The following is a 21327-nucleotide window of genomic DNA, read 5'->3' on the forward strand; positions in this document are numbered from 1 at the left end:
CTGAATGTGTGCCATCCAGATCCTTGGAATTTTCATGCCATCTTTGTTGTTGATATTTGGGTGGTTTATCAGGATTTTGCAGGCTTCCTTAAATTTCCTTTCATACCAGGTTTTTGTGTGGTGTAAAGAGCAGGTGTTTTTCCAGTTGATTTGGTGTAAGGTGTTGAGCGTGTGGTCTGAGAGGACTGCTTCACCATAATGGTTATATTTAATGTGTCTAATGTGTTCTTTCCTGCGTATAGGGATTGTCCATCCTGTTTCAGCAATGTACGGTAAGTTACAGGTGGAGCAGATGCAATAGACTCCAGGATGTGCTAATGGGAGGAGAGGATCCTTATAGATAAGTGCTATTTTGAGTAATAATTGGCAATAATGCTTGAAATTCGGTGTTTGTTACTCTTTATTTTTCATTACATAGTGTGTCTGGATATGACTTTTGGTGATTTCTGCATGATTTATAAATTCAAATTGCATTCTTTAAATAGAACACAATGACAGTACTCATAAGGTTGACCATGTGGGCATTAACACGTGCGACTAGGTGAGTGCCGTAAAAATCAAGTAGCATTAATGACTGACTTTTCAAAAATAGTTGAATATTACGAGTGTAATATATATGCATGGAAGAATGTAAGAGATGTGTTTGTGGAGAAACTGAATGGGAGACCAGAGAAAGCACGGATTTCTAAGAAGTGCAATACATTATTAGACCATGAGTTAAAGAATGTGAAACAGACTGAAGAAATAAAAGATGGAGTAAATGAAAGAAACAGAAATGAAAGCTAGTGAAACAGAGGAAGTGAAAGAATGCAAGAATGTAGTAGTGATAATGGAGTGAAAGGAAGAATGAATGAGAAAATGGAAGTAAGGTGCGGCAGAACGAGAGCTAGTGAGACTACGAAAGTGACAGAGTGAAATTGTCTCAATGCAAGATTTGAGGAAATATGAAAATGAAAAATGAAATGAGGAATATGCAGAGTGATATTAGATGTTTTGTGGAAACTAATGAAAGTGTGCAAAAGAATAGAATCCAAGAAAAAAGGTAAAAGAAGTGATGAGTGATTCGAAAATAGCAGTGTGTGAAGATTCCATGGTTAGAGGATTAGTTAATGAAAGAGTACATAAGGTCTGGTATCCAGGAGGGAGAATGAGCAAGATAATTCAGGATTTGGACATGAGGAGAAAATGAGCAAGAGAATTAGTGGTGGTAATGGGGAAGATTGATTTAAGTGGACATAAGTAGAATATAAGGGCAAATATAAGTAGGTTACTGAGAGGAGCAAAAGATAACAGTATGGTGGGAAAAGTTGTCAGTGTGCTGATGAGGTATGACAAAGATGAGTTGACACAGAGAGCCAGAATCATGAATGGTATGCTTGCAGAGCTGTGTGAGGAGAAGGGAGTACAGTTTGTGGATGTATGATATGTGTTTGAGGGAAGAGTGAAATTATGCAGAGGAAGATTGATTTATTGTGTGAATGTATTCTGAAGGCCAAAAGTTTGAATATGGTAGTCGTAAAATGGATGAATGAGGGGCATAAACATGAAACTCAGAAGAAGGTAGTTTGTAGTAGCCAGTACAAGATGAATAACAGTAATAATCAATTAAATGAAGGTTATAAAGAACAAGCCAAGTGAGTGACTCAGTAAGGTAAGCAAAACCTCAGAGAGTTTTTTCAATATGTAGCAAGTAGGTGTGATGGGTTGTATTTGAATGGCTTTAGAGTGGGTGCACCAGAAAAAAGTGTTGCTATATGGAAGTACAGTGTGTGTGATGCAAGCAAGAGATCAGAAGTAAGAGATGAAGTGAAAGATCAGGAGAGTGGCATATTGAAGAGAGAAAAGTGCATGGCAGTAAACACAGTAGTAGTAGTAGTGTGAGAGATGAAGAGAGAAAGGGAATTATTATTATTATTATTATTATTACTTGACACCTCCAGGGAGTCCAAAGACTTATCAAAGGAGGACATCTACTCTACAACTCTGTCTCCACCACCACTAATATTTCCATGGACAATCACAAACATCCATGCCCACAGTGGGATTCGAACCTGCAGAGTTTTGGCTGGAGAGTGGATGCGCTAATCACTCAGCCAACCAGATTGGAATGCAAGAGGAACAAATAAATGGAGAAGCCCAGGTGGACATGGAGACATGGCATAGGGAAAGTGAATGTTGAAAGTAGCAGTAAATGTGTGTGTGTGTGTGGAGATGATTGGCATGGAGATGGAGTATGTGGGTAGTGAAGTTGAGAAGGACTGAGTGGATATAAGTGGTAACTGGTAATAACAAGGATTGTACAAGGGCAGGTATAGTGAGGAAATCGCAACCAACAAGTGGCTTGGAAAGAACTGATTACAGACCTAAAAATGAACTGCTGTGTTTGTTTATAAATGCCAGAAGTATTAGAAATAAGGAAGATAAAATAGTTTCACTGACTGAGTTTATTCGCTCCAAAATGATTGGTATACATGAAACATAGTTGAATGAAGATGATATTCTAATAGGAGAGATGGAAAGATACAGTATTTTTCACACGGATAGAACAGACAAGAAGGGAGGGGAATTGCTGCTGAGGATAGTAGGAGAATTATGTTCACATAAGATACACATGAAAGAGGGAAATAGTGGCAATGGTTATGAGGCAATGTGATGTAAATTGGAGGTCGACAGGTTTACATATTTAGTTGAATGTGGTTATAGGCCAGAGAATGTGGAGGGGTAGTGATGAAGAAATGTATAAACAACTTGGATTAGTGAAGAAACAAAGGTTAATTATTAAGGGCGATTTCAATTATGGTGAAATCGGTCGGAATGAAGAGATAGCATTTTGGAATAAGGAAAATGAATTTCTCAAGTTCTTGAGAGATAACTATCTCTGCTAGCACATAAAGGAGGGCATGCGAGGATCACGAGTTATAGATCTGATGATTTCATCAGATTTCGCTCTTTCCTCCAGTTGGTAAGAGTAATCATGAAGTGATCACCTGGGTTGTGGTTAACCATATGCAGGATTTTGTGCAGAAAGAATATATGTGGAAATACAGGGCTGGTGATTATGACAAGCTTAGGAGACAAATTGGAGATATAGCATAGAATGAGGAGCTGAAAATTAAGAAAATAAATGCTGCTTGGGAACTGACAAAGAAATAAATCACAGCATCAATGTGTGAATGTATTCTGAAGGCCAAAAGTCTGAATATGGTAGTTGTAAAATGGATGAATGAGGAACTTAAGCATGAAACCTAGAAGAAAGTAGTTTGTAGCCAATACAACATGAATAATGGTAATAATCAATTAAATGAAAGGTATAAAGAACTTAATAATGGTAATAATCAATTAAATGAAAGGTATAAAGAACAAGCCAGGTGAGTGACTCAGTAAGGTAAGCAAAACCCCAGAGTTTTTTTTTTTTCAATATGTGGAAAGTAGAAGGATGAATGATTATGGTCAGATGATGTTAATGGATGAAAATGGTAGAACAGTAACTGCTGCAGAAGACCTTGTTGAGGTATTCAATTTATAAGGTGTTTCATTCTCATCAGGGTGGAATCATGAGGAACTTAAAACATAGGAGAGGATGTCTTAATTGTGAGTCAGCAGGTATTTTAGGAAATAATCTTGATGTACAGGATTTGATGATATATTACTGTGCATCTTAAAGGAATGTTCCAGAGAATTGACAATAGCATTTGCATTCCTGTTGTAATAAGTCTTACAATAGCACAGATTCCAAGGGAGTATAAAGAAGTTAACATTGTTCCACTACATAAAGGTGGTGATAAGACTAGCTTCAAATTATAGGCCCATCAATATATCTGGAGTTGTAGTGAGAAGTAAGATGCAGAAATGGGTTGATAACAGTAATATTCTCTGTGATTATCAGCAAGGGTTTGTTAAAGGGAGATCATGTTTTATTAAGTTATATACTATAACAAGGTGACATATCATTAGGACATACCTGTCCAAGAGGAGATGCTGTATATGCATCTCTCCTTGGACAGGGGACTGCATATACAGCAGTGTAGTTAGAATTTTCAAAAGATTTTGACAGACTGTCACAAGATAAGCTGTTAAATAAACTGAAATAGATGGGAATGGATAACAGACTTCTGAATTGGATCAGTGAATGGCTGTCAGATAGGTATCAGAAAGATGTATACTGCGGTGCAGTATCCCAAAAAAGGAAGGTCACTAGTGTTGTGCTGCAGGAGTCAGTTTGGGAACATTTTTGTTCAATTAGTATGTTAATGATATTGGAGTGCAATGCAGAGTCAAGCAGATGTTTTGGCCTTACAGCAGGACTTGAATAGATTGCAAGAATGGGCAGGTAAGTGGAACTCTCAGTTCAATGTTGCAAAGTAAGGTTTGAAATATTTTTAAGCAATGATAGGATACAAAGTATACACTTTGTATCCAGATGGGAAATCTGGAAGTGGTGGTAGACAAGGATCTGAAATTCAGGGTGCACAAGTTGTGAAGATATCACGTTGGATAATTTCAATGATATAGAAAACCCTGACATGTAGAAATAAAGAGATTATTATGTCATAGTCATTGTATAAGGCCTTGGTCAGGCCTCATATGGATTATTGTGCACAGATTTAGTCCAGAGGTTTCGTGGTGATGAGGATATGATGGCAAGGGTAGAGAAGCTTCACAAATGAGATCAGTGATCTTTGGAATGTGGAGTATGACGACAGATTGAGAGAATATAAATTGCAAAGCCTCATGAATAGCAGGAGGGATATGATTGAGACATATAACTTATTCAGGGGTTATCAGGTTACAATGAAGAAATTTTTCATAGAATAGAAGAGGGAGGATAGAACAAGATATTATAGCTGGAAACTGTATAAGGAGAGTGTGAGCAGAGGAGTGAGGAGAAGGTTCATTGCATGGAAAGAGGTTGGTGAGTGGAATGCATTGCCTGAGTGTGTTATGAATGTAAACACATTGAATGACTTCAAGGCAAGGTTAGAGTTGGATGAGCATTGTGTGTGCAATAGTATGTACCTCCTACGACGAATTTCCGACTCATACGTTAATAATAATAAACCAGTTAATACTTCATTTCCTAATTTTTCTAATATTAATTTATAGAATACTCACCTACAGAATTAAGAAAAGTCAATGAGGCAATATTTGAAACATGAAAGTATTCAGAAGATAATAAAGGTTGTCTTTTATCTAAAAAATACACAAACAATCACTAGTTAAACTAAAAAGAAATTATTATAAAAATATACTATTAGTATTCCTAATTAATATCATTTTAAGTTTCGGTGGACTCATGAGATTCATAATATTTGGCCCACTGATCTTTATTTACTGTTTGTCACAGCCTATCTACTATATCCAAATCACAAACCAATTATTTTCACTATCCATTTGATAAGACTTTTCATTACATGCTTCATTTATTTAGTTATTTATCTTTTTCCATCAGATTGGATGTTTTTATTTTTTTAGTGATATTTTTTTTTGTGTATCAGCTGTGACTTAACTTTTCTCTTATGTATATGGTAAATTTATTAGTTGAAAGTTAAAATTTATACCTATCATTAAAAAAAAAAAAGTTGGAAACTACATTTTGAAATTAAACTTGTGATTAAGAATCTCAACTCCATGTGTGCATGAAGCAGAAATTGTGCTAGATTATTATCATTATGTGGTACCTCCAGAGAATCTAGAGAATCACCCAAACTAACTATAATACACACAATAATAAATTTAGTTTAATCCTTTATCCAAGTGTGTGCAAACAAAGTTTGAGCCTGAAAGTATCTTCAGGACTGGGGTAAAGTGGTACAACACCAGGCAACTCCTTGCAAAGGTGGAGCAAGCCACCAACATTCCTAGTGGCCCTTCCCTTAATACATAACATTATACATATCTGCAAGGAGATGTGTTTTGCATTATGGGAGATACTGAGATAGGAGTGTTGGTAGCTTGCTCCACCTTTGCAAGGAGTTGCCCGGTGTTGTACCACTTTACCCCAGTCCTGAAGATACTTTCAGGCACATTGTTTGCACACACTTGGATAAAGGATTAAACTAAATTTATTATAGTCTGACCAAGTGAAAAATAAACTTTCAATATAATACAATTCCTATCATACCTCTCCTTAAACTCATTCACCACTCTCCATGCAAAAAATCTAGTCAGTACACCCTTACTAACCACACTCCTACATGATTTGTTTGGATGACTTCTTGATAAGGGGAAAAGAGTAGACACGATAAAAACTTTTAAGATATTAAAGGAGATTTATACAATTAATGCAAAGGAAATATTTTGCATATGACAAATACGCTTTAATATCTTAAAAGTTTCTATCATATCCCCTTTTTCTGCTTAACTAAACTTTGCAACCCACAAACATTTAACCTATCTTCATAGGGAACATTGCACAGACCTATAAAACAGCTTAGTTATTCATTTCTGAATCCAGACCTATAACCAGCTTAGTTGCTCATCTCTGATTCTTCTCTACACCTCCAGGTCTCCAAGAAATCCAAGTGATAAAATCCAGATTTCATCCAGGTGATGAAATATATTTTATATATTTATAAAATATATTTCAATTTATCAATGAATTTATCAATTAGTCAATTTATCCCAAAGTACCTAGCCTCATCATTTTCCTGCATTCCAGTACTATCAATATGATACACCATATTCAACCTTTTCAACCCGAGTGCATAACCTTAAAAAAATTAAACAAGATGCGGTCAGGAATACATATCCATACTTGAAGTAGAAAAAGCCATCAAAGGCTTGAAATGTGGAAAGGCAGCAGGAGTAGATGATATTCGACCAGAAATGCTGAAGTATGCTGGTATAAGAGTCTTACAGTGGCTGCACTGCATAGTTCAGAAAGCCTGGACAGAGGGACGAATTCCCGATGATTGGAGTAGAGCTCTCATAGTACCCATATATAAAAAGGGAAATAAAACTGAATGTGAGAATTACAGAGGTATTTCCCTACTGAGTGTTCCTGGCAAGATCTATGCAAGTATACTTGAGAAACGGTTGAGAAGAATTGTGGAAGAAAAGCTTGGTGAAGAACAAGCTGGATTCAGGCCAAATAGAGGCTGTCAGGATCAGATCTTCACTTTACGACAAATAGTCGAGAAAGCATGGGAATATAACAAAGATCTGTATTTAAGTTTTGTCGATTTGGAAAAGGCATATGACAAGGTGCCAAGAGAGAAGCTATACAATACTCTGCAGTTATATGGTGTCAATGGGGCATTATATCAAGCAATACTTAGTCTTTATTTGAGTTGTGAGTCAGCAGTTAGAATTGAAGGAAGTACAGGAAGATGGTTTAATGTTAAATCTGGTGTGAGACAAGGATGTACATTATCCCCTCTGTTATTCATTATCTACATGGATCACATTATGAAGGAATGTGGTATTAAACCTGATATCAAAATTGGAGATGTTAATGTCAGCTCTTTGCTTCATGCGGATGATGTTATACTTCTAAATAAATCCGCTACAAGTCTGCAAGATTCTCTGACTAAATTGAATAGCTGTTGTAATAAATATGGTATGAAGGTCAGCAATAAAAAGACAAAGACAATGAAACTAGGCAGAATCATTGAAAATGTCAACTGTGTTGTGAATGGAGAACCTGTGGAACAAGTAAAACATTTCAGCTACTTAGGCACAATTTTTACTGAAGATGGTAAACTAAATATAGAAATAGACAACAGAATCAGCAAAGCTGGTATCGTGGGAAGTCAATTGAATAAATTCATATGGAATAAGAAAGAAATTAGTCGGAACACTAAATTAGCTGTATACAAGACTGTGTTCAAACCAATTTTAACTTATGGATCTGAGAGCTGGGTCAGAATTAAAACACTTGACCAAAGACTAGAGACCGCAGATATGAGAGTCCTGAGAAAGATTAGAGGCGTGAACAGATGGCATCAATGGCAATATCATATTAAAAATGAGGATATTAGGAAAGAACTGGACATTGTCAGCATCCAGGAATGCGTTAGCAGAGCTAATCTCAGATGGTATGGTCACTTAAATAGAATGGGAGAGGAAAGATTAGCAAAACAAGTGTTCTCTGCCAGGTTGGCAGGAAAACGACCCAGAGGAAGACCAAGATATAGGTGGATTGATACGGTACAAAGTGCCTTAGACGATAGAAATATAAGATCTGATAATGTTGGAGTCTTGACAAGTAACAGACTGATTTGGAGGAAAATTGTAGATAGGAAGTTAGTAATGATGTAATTTTTTCATGTAGTACTGTCATATCCTGTACACCCCTTGAGGGTATATGGCAGGAATTTGATGATGATGATGATGACATTGCAAGCAAGAACCTCCATAGCTCATATCAACAATGCCCTTTGGTGATAAAGAAATCAAGGACAGAAGAAGGGCAGGATTTCCCTCCTGGAAACTTGAGTCTTTCATTCTGCAAAACAACAGGCAGAACACACAATTTTTAGATAGCAAGCATTACAAATCTAATTAACTACCCTATCATAAATAGTAATCAGGTTTCTGAGATGCCAAGTTACTTGGCCATGACAGGCCAGTGCCTTACACAAATGGAAGATGGTATGGTAAATTGCAAGCAGAGTACTATATATTAATGGAAATGTGATGCAAGTGCTCAGTGATGAAATTAAAGTTTAAGAGCCACATTGCTAAGGTGATTAAAGCCACTATAAACTGCAATGTTGAAGAGAACACTAACATGTAAGAAAAAGGAAGTTGTTTCATTTTAGAAGGCTGTGAGAGACCACAACTGGACTACATCACACAGATCCTAGGTTACCAGCAGATGGGAAGACAGTTGAAAAACTCCAGTGGCAGGTAATCAAATGATAACTGGGCTGTGGAAAAGTACATATGACGATTGATTGAAGGAAAGTGGTCTTCAAAGTTTGATGATTAGCTAGACCAAAGATATATGATTGAAACATAATCTGCTGGCTCCATGAAGGGTGCAATAATAATAATAACAGAATGTAATAAATTTAGTTTAATCCTATATCCAAATGTAAGCAAACAAAGTTTGGCCTGAAGTATCTTCAGGACTGAGGCAACTCGTAGTAAAGATGGACCAAACTCTCATCACTCCTTGTCAGTATCTCCCATAATGCAAAGCACATCTCCTTGCGGAGATGTATAATGCAAGGCATTAAGGGAAGGGCCACTACCCAGACTAATTTCGACCTTTATTGAGGTCTCGTCAGTGGGAGCCAGACCTAGTGTGCTAGGCTTAGTGTGCAAGCAAAAGATGATCATTATGGGCGAGTTCAACTAAAGCAATATTGATTTTCTTTGTGTGTTCTGTTTTTCAATCTCAAGGAATAAGGAGAATGAATTTTTTGAGCACTTAAGGGACAAAAATCAGGAATGGAAGGTGAGAAAAATTATTCCATTTCACAAAGGGCAAACGAGGTTGTAAAGAGTGATCATGAAGTGATCACATAGGTTGCAGTCATTCACAAAACTTCTATTAAGAAGGGATATATGTGAAACTACAAGGCTGGTAATTATTGAAAGCTTAGGAGACAAATGGGAACTATTCAGTGGAAAGAGGAGTTCAGTGGGAGGGATATAGATACTGCCTGGGTATTGATCAAGAGACATGTAACAGCAGCAATATCTGAGTGTATTCAAAAAAAGTGCTAAACAAAGTAGGAGAGAAATGGATGAATGAAGAGATTAAGCATGAAACCTGGAAGCAGAAGACATTGTGGAGGCAACACCACATGAATACTAGTAAGGATCAATTTCGGGAAGGTGACTCATTTGGTAAAGACAGCAGAAATGCAATATGAGAAGAAATTAGACAATCTAGGTAAGAAAACAACTTAATGAATTCTTTTGATATGTGGCAAGTAGAAGAAAAAACGACTATGGGCAGATGATGTTAATTAATGACACTAACAGAATGGTAACCAAGGTGGAGAATATAGTTGAATTATTCAGTGATCAGTTTTTCAGTATATTTCATCCTCATGAAGACAGGCAACATCAAGAGATGTTGGAGTGTAGAATGCATGAGCAAGATATATGAAGAATTCAGTAAACTTTATGTTAATAAGGCAGTAGGATTTCACAGTATATTATTACGGACGACTCCAGGGAGTCCTTAGACTCATCGAGGGAGGCCCTAAACATCATGTCCACACAACTATACGACATTCTCGCAGTATCTATCACACTTTGCCTTGAACTCACTCACCGTCATAGCACCCACAACAGACTCTGGCAGCTTATTCACTCATTCACCACTCTAAAAGTAAAGAACCAAGCTCTAACACCCCTGCTAACCACACTCTTGCCCAACTTCCATAGGTGTCCCCTAGTTCTCCCACCACCACCAGTCCTGATCTCAAAAATATCCTCTGAATTAATCCTACAGAAACCCTTTAGCAATTTGAATGTCTCAATCATATCTACCCCGCCCCCTTTTCTGCCTATCAACTAATTTCTGCAACCCACAAATCTTCAACCTGTTACCATATGGTTCATTCCATAGACCTGCTATCATCTTAGTCACTCGTCTCTGGATCCTCTCCACCTCCTCCCCATCAAGAAGGAACCTAGGTGACCAAATCTGGGCACAGTAGTCGAGGTGAGGTCATATTAAGGCTCGGTACAGAGGTACAATAACTTGCTTGTCTCTGCTCGTCAAGGTACTTTTCAACAACCAAGTTGAAAAGTACCTTTTCAATCCTTTGGAACTTGACCCAGCTCAGCTGATGAGCTGGGTGAAGTTCCAAAGGATTGGAAGAAAGGTAAGATTATTATTATTATTACAACTCCAAGGAGTCAACAGACTCATCGAGGGAGGCCCTAACATCATGTCAAGAACGACTATTCGTCTTTCACACAGTATCTATCATACCTCGCCTTAAAATCATTCACAGTCATAGCACCCACAACAGACTCTGGCAGCTTATTCCACTCATTTACCACTCTCCAAGTAAAGAACCTAGCTCTAACACCCCTGTTAACCACATTTTTGCCCAGCTTCAACATATGGCTGCTAGTCCTCCCACCACCAGCCCTATTCTCAAAAATATCTTCTGGATTAATCTTATAGAAACCCTTCAGTAATTTGAATGTCTCAATCATACCCCCTTTTCCGCCTACCAACCAAATTTTGCAACCCACAAATCTTCAATCTGTTCTCATAAGATTCATTCCACAGACCTGCCACCATCTTGGTCACTCGTCTCTGGATCCACTCCACCTCCTCCCCATCAAGAAGAAACCCTGGTGCCCATGCCCATATCTGGGCAGTAGTCCAGATGGGATCTTATCAGGGCTCGATATAGAGGAACAATAACTTGTTTGTCTCTGATCATTAAAGTATTTCTCAGTAACCAAGTGATTTGATGAGTTGTTTTAGCCACTTTTGTAATGTGCTCCCTAAACTTCAACTCCCTATCCACCAACACTCCCAAATCCAATGCTTCATCAATCTCCTGGAGTATGGTTCCACCAATTTGATATACTGCTGCTAATCTTTTCACTCCAAAATGCATAACCTTACACTTTGCCACATTAAACTGACATCCATTTTCCTTAGCCCAGTCCTCCAAGCTATCCAAAATCATCCTGCAAAATTTTGACATCCTGTGCACTCATAATTGCTCTACCCAACTTTGCATCATCAGCAAACAAGTGAACACTTCCTCTCAGATCCTTTCCTATATTGTTAATGAAGAAACTGAAAAGTAGTGGTCCAAGAACAGAACCCCGTGGCACACCACTAGTCACAAGACGTCTTTTGGACTCCACTCCTGAATAAACCACTCTCTGGTATCTCTCCATCCACCACCCTCCTATCCATCTCATCAACCCTATATCCATCCCCATCTGCTCCAGTTTATTGATTAGAGTTCCATGTGGTATCCTATCAAAGGCCTTGGCAAGGTCCAGTAAAATCACTGAAAAACCATATCCAGTTCAGTCGTTACTGTGTTATAAAATATGAGCAAATTACTGAGGCATCATCTACCCTTCACAAAACCATGTTGTCCCCCATACAGTATCCCATTTTCATTTATCCAATCCTGTTTTCTTCTCTTGACTAGTTTCTCCAAGACCTTGACAACGATTCCTGTTATGCTAATCGGTCGGTAATTTACAACAGCAGTCTTGGAACCTCCTTTATGCAGTGGAACTATTTTCCCCTCTTTTCACTCCCTCGGGACTAACCCAGACCCGAGACTCAGATTAAACAGAATGGTCAAGGGTACTGACAATTCCTTAGCCGTTTCACGTATGACACAAACTGGTATACCATCCAATTCCACAGATGTATTGACGTTGAGGTTTTGTAATAGACTACTCACCTCCACCTCATTCACCGCAATTCCCGTATAAACTTTTGGTTCATTCATTTCTGCAATGTCACCACCTGGATGATATACTCTTGCAAAGTGCTCGCTCAGTAATTCAACTATATCAACTGATTCAGTTACCTCCCTACCATCGGCATTCTTTAAAATCATTCTGCAATATACATTTTTTCTTCTACTTCAAACATATCGAAAAAACTGTTTAGGATTGTCTCTAGCCTGCATGGCTAATGTTCTTTCGTAATCCTTTTTATGCTTTTCTTACCACACTTGATACCCTTCTGACCTGTGCTTTATACTGTTCATGTGTCTGCCGGTCACCTTTCTCCTTAAATTCCCTCCATAGTTGTTTCTTTTTTTGCAACTCAAGCTTAATGATGTTATTCATCCATTTAACTCCTACTTGATTTATTATTCGGACTCCAGGTATACAGTCAGCCATTGCTTCATGCAAACACTTCTTAACTGCCTCCCATGCACTGTCAACTTCTAGCCCTTGCAGTTTTACATGCCATGGCACTGTACCAATCAATCTCCTAAGCTTGTCATACTTACCAGCCCGATAATTCCACATGTGCCCTGTCTTAATTGTAAATTCCACACCTTTAGCCACCTCCCAAGTCAAGACCCTATGATCGCTCTCACCAATTGATAGCAGCGTGGTCATATTCGTTACAGCCAAATTCTCAGATGCAATTACTAGGTCAAGCACTCTCTTACCCCTAGTATTTTCCATTACGTGCTGTCGCAGATAGTTATCCCTTAATAACCGCATAAATTCCAATTCCTTCCTCCCATGTGTCCTCTCCTCCTTCCAATCAATGTTACCATAGTTGAAATCTCCCATAATAATTACCCTCCTTCCACTCATTTCTTCTATTTGCTTATGCATACTATCTTCACTATCTATTCCATCACCTGGTCTATAGCAGCACCCAACTGTATATTTTGTTCTGCTAGTTTCAATCTCACACCAAATAGCCTCAAATGTGTTCTTGTCTCTATCCTGCAGTTCTATTCTCCTTGGCTGTAGTTCATTTGCTATCATCAATAACACACCTCCCCCCATTTTATTCTCCCTGTCTCTCCTGAACACACCAAACCCCTCACATTCAATCCAACTAGCTGTGTCATCTTCTGTCAGCCATGTTTCACTAATGCCAATAACCTGTGGTTTGGAAGTGCCAACCAAGGCCAAAAATTCTTCCTTCTTGTTCCTAATACTTCTGGCATTTGTATACATGAACTGAAGAAGCTGATTTGTTCCATCCCTATTTTGATGCCTTATACTAACTATCCCATTCTGATTTGTGGTCTTTCCTACTCGCTTGGGCATATTACACACATTCACACACTCAACTATCTCCCTAAAATCTGCATATCTACCCCCCCCCCCCCACTTAATAACTCTAGTTTCCCTAGTTCTGTACATTCACTTCCACCACATTCGACAACACCTTTTCAAGTCTCCGTACACCAAATCCATTCAAATGTAATCCATCCATTTTATATAAATCCTTTCACCAATCGAACTCATTCCACATCATTCATCAAACATAATTCACACATAAAGTCATTAGCAATTATAGCCCTCCTTCTATACTCTTCACTGCTATGCCGTGGCAACAGACTGACCATCCTAACTCTCTCACTCTTTTCTTTTGCTACCTCAAGCAAATTCTTCACATCCTCACTCATAGCCTTTTTGTTTCCTTTCAAATCATTTTTACCCACTACCACTATCAATTCCTTCACCTGCTGTTTTTGCATTCTAATTGACTCGCTTACATTCTTTACGGTCGCGCAGGGTTGGTACGATTTTGTTCAACTCTCAACTAACACACCTCTTACTAGGGAATCTCCATACAACACACGCTCTTTCATTTTGTTTGCACTCACAATCATGCCCTTATTTTTTCCATCATACTTTTGCCGATTATTAGTCGGTATGCTTGTTAAAGATTTTTGCCAACGTTCCAGTTGCTGGTTTACTCCATGCATCGCTACCCGTAACAGAGCTATTTCACTCATTGCATCAGTGTCATCATTTTTATTTTCCGATGATTCGTTCTGTATGCTTAACTTAAAACTTAATGCTTCAGACCGCCCATACACGGTATCCTCAAACTAGTCAGACACATGTATGAATCATCACAAGCAAGCACATTACCGATTGCACCACACGAATAACGCTAATGTACAACTTCATAAGGAAAGTGACAGAACTCAAGTATCAAATTATTGGCCAATCTGTGTGGCAGGTGTAGTGGTTTAAAGCACTGCAAAGGCTGGTGAAAACCAGGATACAGAATTCATTTTAGAAATTATGGATTTTGCAACAGTGTTATAAATAACTATTTTAATTTCCCAATATTTCGACCTTCATATTAAGGTCATCATCTGGAGCATATACAAATATACAAGGACAAGCTGAGTTACCTTTCACACAGTAAGCTAAAGAAACAATGATTTGATCACCGATTATTCTACTGAAATGACCTCTAGTGAAAAAAAAAAATACAAATAAAATTACAAATTAATTAATTATTTAGAAACTACATCAAAGCTAAATTCTATTTAAGATAACATGAGAGCAACATTCTTTCTTATACAGAGTTTTCTTTCAGTAACAATGATGTCCTATTTTTAACATTACGATAGTTATATTAGATTTAGGATTCTGGATTATCTACAGTCCTGTTTATAGGGTGGGAGAAAGGTTCCGTGGGTAGAATACGTGCCTTCCATATGTTTGGAATTTTTAGAAAATCATTATTTTTCAAATTGGGGTTGTTGATAAGAATCTCACAGGCTTCCTTAATTTTGCTTTCACACCATGTTTTGGTGTGATGTAAACAACTGGTGCTTTTCCAGTCAATTCTAAGTAAAGTGTTCAGGGCATGATCAGAAAGGCCAGCTTCACCATAGTTATTATATTTAATGTGTCATTTATGTTCCTTTTGTCTGATAGGAATTGTGCATCCTATTTGCCCTATATATGGTAAATTACAGGTCAATAAATTAGGTATACTCCAGGGTGGGCCAGTGGGGGGAGTGGGTCTTTGGAAGAGTTGAGTAAGCATTTTAATTTTGCAGGAGGTTTAAAGGTGGCTTTGAGGTTGTATTTCTGTAGTATTCTGTTTATTTTATCTGATGTCCCTTTAATGTAAGGAATAGTTATAGTTTTATTGTAGTCTGGTTTATCTTTGTTTTTTAGTGAGGTCTTGTAGAGAATTTTGTTAATGGTGTTTTGGCTGTAACCATTTTTTAGAAAAGTATTGCTGATAAATTTAAATTCATCTTTCAGTGCTTGTTCATTGGAGCAGATCTTCAAAGCCCTGTTTTTTTAGAGTATTAATGACACCTAGGTGGCAGTAGGAGTTTATTATTATTATTATTATTATTAAACAAGACCTCATGGAGTCAAAGACTCATCTAGGAGGTCCTTTTATCTCACACACATCTCATCATACCGGGTCTTAAACACATTCAAACTCCTTGCAGACACCACACTCTCAGGCAAGGCATTCCAATCATTCACAACTCTGCACGAAAAAAACCTGCCTCTCACTCCCCTACTCACACCCTCTTTATACAGTTTCCAGGGATGACCTCTGGTTCTCCCCTGATCTCCCACTATTCGCTGTAGAACTTCTCCACCATTGATCCTATAGCAACCCCTTACCAACTTGTAGGTCTCTATCATATCTCCCCTCTTCCTTCTCTCCACTAGTCTCTGCAAATTACATCTTTTCAATCTTTCCTCATACTCGACATTCCAGAGGTCAGAAACTACCTTAGTCAGTCGCCTTTGGACCCTTTCCAACATCTCTTCATCCTTCTGAAAACCAGGTGACCAAATCTGGGCACAATAGTCCATGTGTGGCCTAATCAAAGCCTTATACAATGGAACAAGAATCTCCCTACTTCTACACGTCAGTGTCCTCCTCATCATTCCCAGAAGTCTTTGTGTTGTCTTCACAATTTTTGCGATGTGACCCCTAAATTTTAGATCCTTATCCACTATCACTCCCAGATCTCTTATTTCCTCTACTTCCAACAATATATTCTTACCAAGCATAAATTCTGCATCCCATCTTTGTTTTCCAAATTTTAAAACCTTACATTTTGCAACATTGAACTCACATCCCCATTTGCTTGCCCAATCACTCAATTTATTCAAGTCTTCTTGCAAGGCCACAACATCTTCACTACTCTTTATGGTTCGTACCAACTTTGCATCATCTGCAAACAACTGAATATCTCCATCCAAATCTTCGCCAATATCATTAATATACAAGTTAAATAGTAATGGCCCTAAAACAGATCCCTGAGGCACTCCACTAGTGACTTTCCTTTTCCTGGATATTGCACCCCCATACACAACTTGTTGATACCTATTAGATAGCCAGTCTCCAATCCAATGCACTAATCTAATATCCAACCCCATCTGCTCTAGTTTGACTGTGAACTTATCATGAGGCACTCTATCAAAAGCTTTTGCGAAATCCAAGTATATTACTGTGTATCCTTCTCCTCTGTCCAAGGAAGCAGTCACTTTATTGTAATAAGTAAGTAGATTTTGAAAGTTTATTTTCCACTTGGTTAGAGTATAATAAATTTAGTTTAATCCTTTATCCAAGTGTGAGCAAACAAAGTTTGCGCCTGAAAGTATCTTCAGGACTGGGTTAAGGTGGTACACACCAGGGCAACTCGTTGCAAACGTGGAGCAAGCTACCAACACTCCTATCCTAGTATCTCCTATAATGCAAAACACATCTCCTTGAGGATATGTCTATTGTTATGCATTAAGGGAAGGGCCACTACCCAGACCGGTTTCGACCTTTATTGAGGTCTCTTCAGTGGGAGCCAGGTCCAAGTCGAGATATCAGGCAGAAGCATTTGCAGGTCATCTCCACCTATAGGAATTGCCAATTGGTGTGCCACCATTTTTTAATAAATTACTCTGGATTTAGAGAAAGATGTTGAAAGTTTATTTTCCACTTGGTTAGAGTATAATAAATTTAGTTTAATCCTTTATCCAAGTGTGAGCAAACAAAGTTTGCGCCTGAAAGTATCTTCAGGACTGGGTTAAGGTGGTACACACCAGGGCAACTCGTTGCAAAGGTGGAGCAAGCTACCAACACTCCTATCCTAGTATCTCCTATAATGCAAAACACATCTCCTTGCGGATATGTCTATTGTTATGCATTAAGGGAAGGGCCACTAATCCAGAGTAATTTATTAAAAAAGGGTGGCACACCAATTGGCAATTCCTATAGGTGGAGATGACCTGCAAATGCTTCTGCCTGATATCTCGACTTGGGCCTGGCTCCCACTGAAGAGATCTCAATAAAGGTCGAAACCGGTCTGGGTAGTGGCCCTTCCCTTAATGCATAACAATAGACATATCCGCAAGGAGATGTGTTTTGCATTATAGGAGATACTAGGATAGGAGTGTTGGTAGCTTGCTCCACCTTTGCAACGAGTTGCCCTGGTGTGTACCACCTTAACCCAGTCCTGAAGATACTTTCAGGCGCAAACTTTGTTTGCTCACACTTGGATAAAGGATTAAACTAAATTTATTATACTCTAACCAAGTGGAAAATAAACTTTCAACATCTTTCTCTAAATCCAGAGTAATTTATTAAAAAAGGGTGGCACACCAATTGGCAATTCCTATAGGTGGAGATGACCTGCAAATGCTTCTGCCTGATATCTCGACTTGGGCCTGGCTCCCACTGAGGAGACCTCAATAAAGGTCGAAACCGGTCTGGGTAGTGGCCCTTCCCTTAATGCATAACAATAGACATATCTGCAAGGAGATGTGTTTTGCATTATAGGAGATACTAGGATAGGAGTGTTGGTACTTGCTCCACCTTTGCAACGAGTTGCCCTGGTGTGTACCACCTTAACCCAGTCCTGAAGATACTTTCAGGCGCAAACTTTGTTTGCTCACACTTGGATAAAGGATTAAACTAAATTTATTATAAGTAAGTAGATTACTAAAACATGACCTCCCTTTAGCAAATCCATGCTGTCCATCAAAGATTATACCATTGTTGTCAACCCAACTCTGGATTCTAGTTCTCACAAGCTTCTCCAACAACTTAACCACAACACCCGACACACAGATAGGCCTATAGTTTGATGCTTGAGTTCGATCACCTCCTTTATGAAGTGGCACAATCTTGCCCTCCTTCCACTCTTTAGGGACTTGACCAAGTGCAAGACTTGTATTAAAAAAATATGTCAAGGCAGGTGTCAACTCTCTGGCACATTCCTTCAGAATACGCGGTGATATATTATCAAGTCTCACAGCCTTATTTACATCTAGTTTACTCAACTCCCCAAACACCTCTTGCTCACTTACAGTCAGTCTCTCCTCCCCATCATCAACTGCTCTTAATCTCTCCATGAAGTCACATTCACAAGATTGAAAGATCTTTATGAACTGCTCATTAAGTATCTCCACCACACATTCTGCAACAGCTGTCTTTATACCATTTCCTCCAATCAATGTCATCCTTCCATAATCATTCTTTCTTTTGCTGGCTACATATCGAAAGAACTCCCTAGGATTCTTTTTAGCTTCATTAGCTAACTGCTGTTCATACCTCCCTTTAGCTACTCTCACCAACCAAGTCACTCTCCTTGCCTGGTCTTTGTAGAACTCATGAAATTGGTTACTTCCACTTCTCTTATGCTGCCTCCACAATGCCCTTTTTCTCTGTATTGCATGCTTAATCTCTTTATTCATCCATCTCACACCTAACTTATTTAACCTTCTCACCCGTGGTATACATTTAGACATTGCATCCACTAAATATTTTTTGAAAATCCCCCAAGCTGCATTGATCTCTTTTCCAGCTAACTCCTCATTCCATGCTACACCTGCAAGCTGTCTCCTGAGCTCTTCATAATCACCCCCCTTGTAGTTCCACATATACCCTTTTTTCACAGGGGTCCTTGCACTGCTGGCAACCACCCAAGTAATCACCTCATGGTCACTTTCACCAATTGGTGGATGATTTGATACCTCATTGATAATTACATCCTCCGATGAGATGACCAAATCCAAGACCCTTAATCCTCTTGTGCCCTCTGTTACATACTGTCTGAGGTAGTTATCCCTCAAAAACTCAAGAAACTCATTTTCTTTACTTCCAGTTGCTATCTCTTCATTCCAGTCTATATTGCCATAATTAAAATCACCCATAATGATCACCCTTTTCTTATTTGCTTGGCTTATTTGACTATACATTTCACTATCACCACCATCCACATTACCAGGTCTATAACAACATCCCACCAAGTATTTGATTCTATTCACCTCTATCTCACACCATACTGCCTCAAAACCACTGGCCCCATTTCCCCCTTGCATCTCTACCCTGTATGGACATAACTCTTTCTCTATCATCAATAGCACTCCCCCTCCCTTTTTACCCCTTCTATCATCACGAAACACATCATACCTTTCCATCTCTATTCCTGTCAGGATGTCATCCTCATCTAACCATGTCTCACTTATTCCGACAATCTCTGGGTGCACAGACGCAATTAGCGCAACCATTTCATCCGCCTTGTTTCTTATACTTCTAGCATTGGTATACAAACACAACAACTCATTTCTGGATCTACAGCTAGTTCCACTGATACCACTCACTCGATGTGATCTCTCCATGCTGGACTGGGGCCATTTCCCTTTCTGCTTCTTCATTTTAGAACCCCTTGCAATTCCATCTGTTTCCTTTTGATCCCTGATCATCCCATTACTTTCCTGCCTACACATTCTCTCACCTCCTCTTGGAGCATCCACCTTTCTCACGCTGTGTATCCCTGTCCACCCTGAGCCTCCCCGTTTCCCTGCTCCTCTTGCACACCCATTCTCTCATTATCTATACTCATACCACTCACTTCCACATTCATTTCCACTCCTTCAATCTCTCCTGTCTTACTCTCCTGCTCTTCCACATCACTCCCCTCTTGATCTGATTCATTCTCTCTATTCACTTCTCTACCTTCCAGCAGCAGTCTCTCCAAGCGACTCACACCATAACCACTCAAATGCAGTCCATCGCTCCCATACAGCTCACTTCGTCCCTCAAACTCATTCCACACATTAACAAACTGTACTCCCATCTCCTCACACATTTCAGCCAGAATATCATTCATAATCCTTGCTCTCCGCCTCATTTCACCACAATCATACCTAGGCAACACACTGACCACCCTTCCTGTCACACTATTCTCCTTTATCTTTCCAAGCAGTCTCCTGACATTCATTTTGACATGCTCTTTGTTCTCTCTCAAATCATTTGTTCCAATTAATACAATTAACTCTTTTGCTCGTTCCCGCCTCATGTTCAATGCCTCAATCACTCTACTCATTTTACCGCCTGGAAAACATACCTTGTGCATTTTATCGTCTTGCACACCTTTAATAATGGAGTCGCCATACAACGCCACTCGCTCATCTTTTGTTAACTCTTTCATGCCATCATGATTTATTTTAATAGTTTTGACCTGCATTCTCTTAATTTCATTCCGCATCCATTTCATTTCTTGCTTCATCCAATCCAATTCACCTTCTGAACCTCACGACACATGCTTGTTTATATATTACGCATATATACTTAATTATTCCTAGTAAAACTTATCTGAATCAGGAGCTCTTCGAAGCACGTTCGTAGCGCTTGACCCACTAGCGCCCTCTTTGTGTTTATGTGTATATATTGGCCAATACGTGTCGGTTTCCAGTAAACAGTGAAGGACAGACTGCCAGAAGGAAGACATGTGACAAGTATATCTAGAAACAAAAGTGTGTTATGTTTTTCAATCTCAATTGTGAACTGTATGCATGTGTGTTGTTTGCTTAGATGGCTAAGGAAAGTGTCTAGTGTCTGGCGGCCATGAGTGCCAGATCACGAAAACATCATCAACGCATCTAAGCCAGACTTTGGGT

At 38.8% G+C, this 21327-nt stretch overlaps 1 protein-coding gene across 1 annotated transcript in view; it reads right to left on the minus strand.

The window, feature by feature from the left end:
- Nucleotides 1-21327, minus strand: part of LOC150105248 (ciliogenesis-associated TTC17-interacting protein-like) — a 220457-nt gene that overhangs the window by 144430 nt on the left and 54700 nt on the right. The window contains exon 4 of the mRNA XM_090393915.1: nucleotides 5113-5190. Within this exon, the coding sequence (XP_090250041.1) occupies nucleotides 5113-5190 (78 nt within the window). The remainder of the gene's footprint in view (nucleotides 1-5112; nucleotides 5191-21327) is intronic.

Source organism: Typopeltis vanoorti, chromosome 6 (genome assembly GCF_054136105.1).
Source record: "Typopeltis vanoorti isolate ZY-2024b chromosome 6, IOZ_Tvanoo_1.0, whole genome shotgun sequence".
Lineage (NCBI taxonomy): Eukaryota > Metazoa > Arthropoda > Arachnida > Uropygi > Thelyphonidae > Typopeltis > Typopeltis vanoorti.